This window comes from Elephantulus edwardii, unplaced genomic scaffold (genome assembly GCF_000299155.1).
Source record: "Elephantulus edwardii isolate Elephantulus edwardi_28Jun2011 unplaced genomic scaffold, EleEdw1.0 scaffold00229, whole genome shotgun sequence".
Classification (NCBI taxonomy): Eukaryota; Metazoa; Chordata; class Mammalia; order Macroscelidea; family Macroscelididae; genus Elephantulus; species Elephantulus edwardii.
The window spans coordinates 3,890,943-3,901,661 of NW_006399979.1; the positions used below are offsets into that span (position 1 = coordinate 3,890,943).

Consider the following 10,719-nt stretch of genomic DNA (forward strand, 5'->3'; position numbering starts at 1 on the left):
TGCCATTTTCACAATATTGAGTCTTCCTATCCATGAGCAAGGGATATTCTTCCCCTTCTCCAGGTCTTTTTTTGTTTCTTGTAGTAATGTTTTGTAATTTTCTTTGAATAGATCCTTTGTGCTTCTGGTTACATTTACTCCCAAGTATTTAAACTTGTGATTAGCTATTGTGAATGGTATTGTTTTTCTCAGTTCTGGTTCTGTATTCTCTTTGTCACTGTAGAGAAATCCAACTGATTTTTGTATGTCGCTGTTGTATCCTGCTACTTTGCTGAATTGGTGCACTGTGTTCAATAGTTTTCTTGCTGAGTCTTTAGGGTTTTCTAAGTATACTATCATATCATCTGCATAGAGAAATAATTTTACCTCCTCTTTGCCGATTTGGATACCTTTTATTCCCTTCTCTTATTGCTATCGCTAAGACTTTCCATACAATATTGAATAAGAGAGGTGATCGTGGGCATCCTTGCCTAGTTCCTGTTCTTAAAGGGAATGCCTTTAACCTCTCTGCATTGAGAACAGTGTTGGCTCTCAGGTTTTCATAAATACTTTTTACTGTGGTGAAGAAATTCCCCTCTAATCCTATTTTGTTGAATGCTGTAATCAGGAAAGGGTGTTGGATTTTGTCAAAGGCCTTTTCTGCATCAATTGATAGGATCATGTGGTTCTTGTTCTTTCCTTTTTTAATGTGATGAATTACATTAATTGTTTTCCTTATGTTGAACCATCCTTGCATGCCTGTTATGAATCCCACTTAGTCAGGGTGAATTATTTCTTTGGTGTATCATTGGATCCTATTGGCCAGTATTTTATTCAGGATTTTTGTATCTATGTTCATGAGAGATATTGGCCTATAGTTTTCTATTTTGGTGGTGTCTTTTCCTGGCTTTGGTATCAAGGATAAGTTTCCTTCATAGAATAAGTTTGGGAGAATTCCCTCTTTTTCTATTTTCTGAAAGAATTTATGTAAAATTGTTGACAGTTCTTCTCTGAATGTTTGATAAAATTCATTTGTAAAACCATCTGGTCCAGGGCTTTTTTTGGTTGGAAGTTGTTGTATTACCTTTTTAATTTCTTCTTTTGTAATGGGCCTGTTCAGATGTTCAGTTTTGTTTGTGTCAGTCTAGGTGATTTGTGCATTTCTGAGTATTTGTCCATTTCCTCTAGGTTTTCATATTTGTTTTAGTATAATTTTTCATAATACTCAAATGTTAGCTTTTTTTAATTTTAGTTGGCTCTGTTGTGATGTTGCCTGATTCATCTCTTATTTGGATTGTGTCTTCTCCTTCTTTTCTTTTGTGAGTTTTGCTAGTGGTTTGTCGATTTTATTGACCTTTTCAAAGAACATACTCCTAATGTTGTTGATAGTTTCAAATTGTTTTTCTGTTTTCTCTTTCATTTATTTCTGCTTTAATTTTTATAATTTCAGTTTTTTTAGAGGGTATTGAGATTTCTTGCTGTTCTTTTTCAATTTGTTGGAGATGTTGGGTTAGAGAGTCAATTTTCAGTTTTTCTGCCTTTTTATATGTTTGCTTATTACTATAAATTGACCTCTGATTACTGCTTTGGCTCTTTCCCAGAGGTTTTGTTAAATGGTGTTTTCATTGTCCTTTGTTTCAAGACACTTTTTGATTTCATTTTTTATTTCTTCTGATACCTAGTCATGTTCAAGCAAGATGTTGTTCAGCATCCAAATGTATGGGTTTTTTTTTCTCCTTTATATTTTTATTAATTTCTAATTTTGTAGCATTATGGTCTGAAAAATCCTATGTATTATTCCTGTGTTTTTAAATTTATTGATGCTTGCCTTATTACCTAGAATGTGATCTATTCTGAAGAGCGTTCCATGCACATTGGAGAAGAAGGTGTACTGTGCCTTTTTGGGGTGCATTAGCCTGTAAATATCTATGAGGTCAAGTTTGTTTATTGTGTAGTTTAATTCTTCAGTATCTTTGGCGAGTTTCTTTCTGGTAGTACTATCTTTTCTTGAGAGGGGTGTATTGAGGTCTCCAGGTACAATAGTAGTGTTGTCTATTTTGTTTTTCAGTTTTGTTAATGTTTGTTTTATGTATTTTGCAGGTCTTTGTTTTGGTGCACAGATATTTATTATTGTTATGTCCTCTTGTTCTGTTGACTCTTTCAGCATTATGTAGTGACCTTCTTTGTCCTTTGTGATGGTTTTTACATTGACATTTATTTCATCAGAGATTAATATTGCTACTCCTGCTTTTTTCTGTTTGCCATTTGCTTGGTATATTATTCCACACCCTTTTACTTTAGTCTTCCTTTATCTTCATTTTCAGGTTTGTCTCCTGTAGACAACATATTGATGGATTTTGTTTTTTTATCCAATCTGCTACTCTTTTTCTCTTTAGCCATGCATTTAAACCATTCACATTCAGTGTGATTATTGAGAGCCAAGGTTATATTGCTATCATTGTGTTGAGTTCTTTTTGGTGTTGTTGCTAGTTACTTTGGACCATACAGTTTTTTTGTGGTATGTATATAAAAAAGGCATCTCTCAGTCTTTCCTGCAATGCTGGTCTTGTTTTTTAAAACTCTCTTAGGTTCTGCTTTTCTGGGAATATCTTGATCTCTCCTTCATGTTTGATGGATAATTTTGCTGGATACTGTATTCTTGTTTAACAATTGTGTTGAGTGTTTGACATTATGTCCTTCCATTTTCTTCTTGCTTGTATGGTTTTTGCTTAGAATTTGGCACTTAATCTTATCTGCTCTCCCTTATAGGTTACTCTTTGTTTCTCCCTTGCTGCTTTCAGGATGCTCTCCTTATTTTTGGTTCTGGCAAATTTAACTATGATATGCCTTGATGTTTTTCTTTTGGTTTCTAGTGTATATGGTGTTCTCTGAGCTTCCTGAATATATATATTCTCTTGTTCATTATTCCTGGGAAGTTTTCCTCTAGTAATTCTTCCACAAGTTTTTTAGTGCCTTTACTTGCTTCTTCCTTTTCTGGCATTCCAATGATGCGCATGTTATTTCTCTTGATGGTGCCCCACATTATTCTAGGTTTTCTTCTTTTTTGAGTCTGCTTTTTGCTCTAGACGATCAGTGGTGATGATTCTGTCTTCAATTTCCCTTGTTCTGTGTTCCATATCTTCAACTGTGCTCATGTGTCCCTCCATCATGTTGACAGCCTCGGAAACATTGGACCTTATATTTTAGATAGAGGTTTCTTTTTTTTCCAGTGCCTCTAATGCCTCATTTGTTTTCTCTGCATTGTTGATTTTTTTTTAGATCCTCCTGTTTTTTGCTTGTAATATCCTCTAAACTGTCAAGTTTCTCTTTTATCCATTGAATATATTCAATCATTCTTCTTTTAAATTCTGTGTCAGAAAGTTCCATCCTACTTTCTAGCTTTAGGAAATCCACTGATACTGTGTCACCCTTTGGGGGTGACATCTTGCTTTGCTCTTGTGTATTGTGTGGTATAACTTGCTCTCTTTGAGACATTGATATGTTCTTGATCTATGCTCTAGGGATCAGTTCAGTAGCTACCCCATTTGTGTGTTTCTCTGAACTTCTGACTTCAGGGAAATGTCAATTCAGAGCCTGTGAGAACAACCTCTTGTTCGTAAGACAGGTCAAGGTGCTCCTGATTAAAGACAAGTTGATTGACTGGCTGTGTTGGCACTGGTGTGGAGCCAAATGGTGCGAGGCAGGCACAGGGTTGGTGATCCCAAGAACAGGTGAAACAGTTGGGGGACCTCACTTGGACCTCAGCTGTCTGGGTGTGTTCACGATTGGGGTCCCTTCTCAAATTCCCACTGTCTGTTTCCAACTCATTGGTTTTCACTCAGTAGTCCCTGCCCAGTGGCACTCATGCAGGTGCCCTCATGCAGCAGCCCCTGTCCAAGCAGGTCCTGGGTCCAATGGTACCTGAAAAGTCAAGAGTCAAATTCCCAGCGACCCACCCGCCTTTGGCTGGTGTGCAGAGTCAACAAAAGTTCAGACAGATTACCATTGGCTGGCTTGTTCCTGGGCAGTCAGCATGGCACAAGAGAGCTCAGCCAAATTCCCCACCAGTAGACACACCCTTGGGTGCTCTCCCAGGTAATCAGCACTGCCCCAGAAAACCCAATCAGGATCATATAGGCCTTTCTCCTGCTAGATTAGTCCCACAGCAGCTCTGCTGGTGGCTCTGGGCAATGGCTGGATCCGTGGTGTGGCTTTGTGGTCCTGTAGCTCCAAAAGAACCTGCTGCAACAAAAGTCCTGATTCAAAATCCTACTGTCCATGGCTCTTCGCATTGGTTGGTCTCTGTGCAGTGTGAAGGACTTTCTAGTGGCCCTTGGGCACCATCGGGTCGCAGGGCTGTGGTGGAAGTGTGTGGTTATGGAGTCGCGGTGGAGAAGAGAAAACACAGGGTTGTGGGGGGTGCGGGAGCACGGGGCTGGGGTGGGTAGGCGGCACGGGGCTGGGACACAACCACTGGGAGGCAGGGCACAGGGCTAGGGCATGACCAGAGTTTTATGCAGCAGCAGGTTGTGGGGGTGGGTCACACGATGGCAGGCCGCGGAGGGGTCATGCAGTGGCCGGCTGTCTCTCCTCTGGGGTCACATGGCAGTCAGGGATGGTTGCTCCTCTGGGGTTGCACAGTGGCAGGCGGGTTGTTGCTCCTCCAGGGTCTCGTGGAGGCTGGGTGCATTTGGTTGCTTTCCGGAGTCACAAGTTCCACAGTGGCTTGGCTGGCATCTTTTGGCTGGGATTCAGCCTGTGTGTGATTAAAATTCCAGCGCTACGCTGGGTTCCGGCCGCGCGTCCTTGACCTTTTGCAAGTGCTTCAAGTCTTCAGTTTCATCAAGCAAGATTTTGTCATCTGCATATCATCTTCCTCCAATCTTGATGCTACACTCCTCATAAAGTCCTACTCCCCATATGATCTGTTCTGCATACAGATTGAAAAGGTATGGGGACAGGATGCATCCCTGACACACTTCTTTCTGATTTTGAACCATGCAGTATTACTTGCTCTCTTCTGAGGACTACTTCTTGGTCCGAGTTTAGGTTTCATATAAGCATGATCAAGTGTTCTGGGATTTCTGTTTTCTCCAAGATTAGCCATAATTTGTGGCGATCCACAAAGTCTAACGTCTTTGCATAGTCTATGAAACAATGATAGACACTTTTCTGGTACTCTCTGCCTTCTGCCAAGATCCATCTGACACTGGCCGTAATGTCCCTAGTGCCACGACCTCTTCTAAGCCTAGCTTTTATTTCTCGTACTTCTCTGTCAATGTACTGTTCAAGTGTTTTCTGCATAATCTTCAGCAGGATTTTGCTAGTGTATGGTATTAGTGATGTTGTTTGATAATTTCCACACTCTGAAGGGTCACCTTTTTTTTGGAATGGGAATAAATATGGATCTCTACCAGTCAGTTGGCCAAGTAGTTGTCCTCCAGCTTTCTTGGCACAACTTGGTGAGCAAATGTAGAGCAGCATCTGTTTACTGAAATACATAAATTAACATTCCATCAAATCCTGGGGCTTTATTTTTGCCAACTCCTTCAGAGCAGCCTGCACTTCCTCCTTCATCACCATTGCCTCTTGCTCATATGTTGTTTCTTTAAATTCTTCCATGTCAGCCAATTCCTTTTGGTACAATGATCTGTATACTCCTTCCATCTTCTTTTAAGACTTAAGGAATAGTGTCCTTCAAAAAAAGAGCACTTCGAGATCTATTCTGAAGTATAGTACTGTGAGTGATAAGGCAGCATCTGTAACACCGAAAAAAGACCTGTTGCTACAACTATTATGAAATATAATCATCAACCACTGAAACCAAAGACCAATAAATATAGGATTTCTGACAACTCTGTAGTCTGAAATTGATCAAACATTTAATAAAATTGAATCAATAGTAATTGGTGACTGAGATGCAAAAGTCAGAAACAAGGAGAAAGAATGGTAGTTGAAAAATAAGGGCTTAGTTACAGAAATGAGGCTGGAGAACAAATGATAGCACTTGGTACAGTTAATGATTTATTCATTGCAAATGCCTTTGTTAAAAACCCAAACCCCAAGTATATACGTACATGGACCTAACCTGATGGACTGACGGCACAGATCAGATTGCCCCCAACACATAGGCAAGTTCAGTATCAAGAAGACAGATATTCTCACCACTGGGTCCATTGAAATTGCCATGATGGATGAAGAGATTGAAGCTGTTAACACTTTCAGCTTACTTGACTCCACAATCAACACTCTTGGCTCCACAATCAACACTCTTGGCACTAGCATTCAGTAAATCAGAAGACCCATTGCATTAGGAAAATATGCTTGCTGTAAGGGACCTCTACAAAGTGCTAAAAAGCAATGGTGTCCGTCTAGAGACTAAGTTGTGCCTTTTCACAGGCCATGGTTTTCACATTTACATGCCATACATCAGACAGCTGTATAATGACTAAGGATTACAGAAGAAGAATTGATGCTTTTGGGTTGTAGTCTTGTAGAAGAGTCTTAAACATACCATTGACAGTTACAGTCTGTCTGGAGAGGGTAAAGGCAACTTGCTCTCTGGAGGCAAAAACTTTGAAGCTCTGTCTTACATACTTTGAGCATGTGACTAGGAGAGAACAGTTCTTGGAGAAGGACATTGTGTTTGGAATGATGGAGGGCAGTGCAGGAAGACTCTAGATGAGATGGATTGACATAGTTACCAGGGCAGGGGGGTTAGGTGTATTAGTGACAGTGAGATTGGCTCAGGATAGGGTAGGGTTTAGAACTATTGTTCATAGGGTCACTATGAGTTGCAACCAACTCAGTGGTAGATAACACCAGCAACAACCTCATTTATAATAAATACAAGTGAGATCTTGAAGATTATGGGGGGGGAAATGGCTGTGGAATAGTTTTGAATATACCACAGAGTGTGAAAACAACAAACAAATCTGCCTTAGGGTAACTGTAGTTAGGACATTCCTTAGAAATAAAAATGTTGAAACTTCATCTCATTTTGGGCATATTTTCAGAAGGGACTAGAAGCAGACGTGGCATCTCCTAAATAACATGCCTCTGGAAACTATGAACTTTGATAAATGTCGATAGTTGTAGAGAGGACTTCAGGCCTTTTGTTCGTAGGGTTGCTGTGAATCGTGCTCAACTTGAAGACAATTAATACAACAACAACAACAACTGTCCTTGAAAAAGACTTTATGCTGGAAAAAAATGTAGATGATCAGTATGACAGACCTATTTATTTATTTATTTGTATAGGTATCTAGACTTTATGCTTGAAAGGCTGGAGAAGAAGACCCCAGATGAGGTGAATTGGACACAGTAACTGGGTAAATGGGGGCAAGTGTGTCAGAGTCAGTGAGACTGACTCAGGACAGTGCAGGCTTAAGAGCTGTTGTATATATGGTCACTATGAGTTGCAAGCAATGTGACAATACAAAACAACAACCACATGTTGGTATCTATCTCCATTTTTGGTTTTTTTTTTTTCAATTTTATTTTTTCTTCTTTTGTTCTTTTGGATATCTATCTCTGGATATAACTTACTACTTTGTGAATACTTTTGGGACCTCTACCCTACTGTGATCTCTTCAGACTTTGTCTTCTGGTTTTGTATGCTGTATCATTCATAATTGTAATTTTTTATTTTATATTGATTTGCTTACAAAGGTTGCATACATAGTGTTTCACACTTTTTAATTGCCAGTTTATTTTATACAATCATTCCCATGCATTATATTTTATAAACTTAATCACCATTGGAACTGACTCTGTCTTTTGAGGTCCTTTTTGGATCCTTATTTCCTTCACCCCACCCCTCCCCACCAAGTTGTGCTACTCTGTGTTTTCACTCCTGGCCATCCTCATACAATGTGCATTTTTTACAATAATGGTTTTATTCAATATTTGTCCTTATGACACTGAATTGTTCACTCAGCATAATGCTCTCCAGACTTTTCACATAATATTGTGGGTATCTTCATGTGGCTCTCCAAATAGCTAAATGAAAGCCCAAAACTCCAAACTCAGTATCTTCTGTTGTGTACCATCGATTTGGAACCAACTCATAGCTGATTTTCCAGCGTCCTTTCAGAGGCAGTAAATCACACAAGAGGAGATTGCACATCTTTCTGCCATGAGCAGTTAGTGGATTCAAAGCATGTACCTTTGGGTTGACAGTGTTACTCTTTGCCACTAGGCTCCCTGATGCTCCAGTGACTGTGAATTGCATGGGAGAAGAGTGCCCATCTTTCTCTCACAGAACCTCCTGCTGTTGGGTCCTATCCACTAGACTACCAGAGTTTGCTACATGAAAACTTGTTGTTAGGCACTGTTGAGTATTAATCAGTGCAACACTGTGAGTAACACACCTAAATCTCATTCTATTCTGTGCCACCCTCACAGTCCCTGATACACTTGAGGCTGTAGCTGCAGTTAGTATGTCAGTCCGTCTGGTTGAGGGTCTTCCTCTCTTTCATCAATCCTCCACCTTTTCAAGCATGTTGCTCTTCAAAGAGTAGTCTCTCCTAGCAACTAGTAGCCTGAAGGATCAGTCACCATTCTTTTCTGTTGGTAAAGATAAAAACTATGGTGACAATTTCTTTCACAGAATTTATAGTGTGATTTTTAAAAAATATTTAATATGTAAATTCCATGTTTCAATTTATTCTTAATGTTAGAAAAATGAGTGTTTCATTTTTATATGAGCATATTTTAGGTATAAACAATAATCTTTTTCCATTCTTATTTCAGAACACCCACCTTCCCAAGAACCTAGAAGCCCTGAAAACACACCGACTCTGCAGGAAGATTCTGGATGTGTCTTATCAAATGAGCAGAGAACGGAGCAGTCAGAGACATCCCAGCATTGCATGGAGAATTGTCTTCTCATACCCTTCCAACCACTGCCCATTATGAAAAGTCACTCCGCCACTACAGAAAACCCACTGTCTTCTCACATGCAATTCTTACAACACCTGTTTGAATTGAAGAACTTCACCGAATCAGACTCTCTGAAAACAGATCTAACTAAGTTTGAAAATGACTATTCCACAGTATCTGATGCTGTTTTTCAGTTGCTGGACGGCTTGATTACTTTTTACAATAATCCCCAAATTCCTTTTTCAAGCTTTCAAACAGAAGCTGTTTGTACTGTAGCAAAACTGTTCAGTGATCACAACTTATCTAATCACATTCTTAATAAATGCTCCAAGAAGTTGGAAGAATTAGAGAAAACTCTACTACAGGTTATTTTAAGGAACAACCATATCAATCGGGTAAGTAATTTCTCCAGTACATGAAATAAGATGCCAATGATTTTAGTAAACTCTGCATTTTGATGATATTTTTACTATTCCTTATCCTTAAGATATTAAAAGATTCTTCAGTTGAAGCTTTTTTCCTGTTTTTTTCTGAAGTTTTTGCTCATTGTTATATCATGACCTCCAGCCTCTGCTTGCTGCAGTGTTCTGCTTGGCCCTAAGATAGCTCTGCTTTAAGCAATGGATGTCTATTGTAAGTTACTCTTTATACTTTATTGGTATCTTCTTTCTTCTTCTTGTCTCTATTCTTATATTTTTCACGTCTTTTATTTACTTCTTGTTGCTCAAAAAATAAAAATAAAAAAGATTCCATATGGCTAATGAACCACAAATACTGATGGTTTTCCAAAATATGCTTTCTGTGAGTGTTTAATTCTCACTTTATTTCCATGTTTTATTTGTTCATTTTCTCACATTAATTAGCTTTTATGGCAAAGGCTTTTTTCCTTCTTTTTTGGAATTTTCTCTCTCAGTAGCATGCTTCCCATGGACCTTCTACAGGTGTAGGCTAATTAATTAAATAGTCTTTTCGTTACATTATTAGGTGCTATCAAATTGGCTCCACCACATAGAAGCCCTGAATACACTAGACCAGAATCCTAATCTGCTCTGTCCTAGCAGTAGGTGCTACATTTGGCCCACTCTTGCAGCCACTATGTCAGCTGATATTTTTGAAGGTGTTTGTCTTTTTCAGTGACTCTCTACTTTACCAAACATGATGTCTTTCTCCAGAGACTATCCTTTCCTGATAGCATACCCATTTGTATAAGAATCTCTCCATGTTGACTGCTAAGAAGCCTCCTGGCTGTACTACTTGTAAGTCATATTTTTTTGTTCTTCTGATAACCATTTAATATTCACTGTTATTCACCAGCACGGCAATTCAACCAATCAGATCTTCTGTCTTCATTATACATTATCAAAATTTCACATGCATATGTAATGATTGCAGATACCATGTCGGGTACGCCTTAGTCTTTGGAGTGTCAGCTTTACTTTTTAACACTTTAAAGCATTCCTTGGCAATATATTCACAGTATATTATATAATTTGACTTTATGATGCCTACTTCTGTGAATATTGACTATAAATCAAAATAAAATTAAATCCTTAAAAATGTCAGTATTTCTCCATTTATTGTGGTATTCTTTATTAATCCTATTGTGAGAATTTTTTATTTTCTTTATAAGATATAATCCAGAAAAAGGCAATAGTTTTTTGAAGTTCATCAGTAGGTGCTCAAATTGTCTTCTTTTTCAGAAATCGAGGTTGGGTCAATATATTGTCTGAAACTATTATTTTTCCCCTTGATTACTATTGCTTAGAAATATTGATGCAGAGATTGTTTTTAAAGGAAGTAATATTGAGGTATAACCTAAGAGGTCCTTTGCTTGTTTGGTTTTAGCTCTTTTTTTTT

The 10,719-nt window shown here is 38.6% G+C and overlaps 1 protein-coding gene across 1 annotated transcript in view; it reads left to right on the forward strand.

Moving 5' to 3' along the window:
- LOC102873059 (meiosis-specific protein MEI4-like) overlaps positions 1 to 10,719 on the forward strand; it is a 244,890-nt gene that overhangs the window by 68,099 nt on the left and 166,072 nt on the right. Inside the window, exon 5 of the mRNA XM_006898441.1 lies at positions 8,759 to 9,257. Coding sequence (XP_006898503.1) covers positions 8,759 to 9,257 — 499 coding nt within the window. The remainder of the gene's footprint in view (positions 1 to 8,758; positions 9,258 to 10,719) is intronic.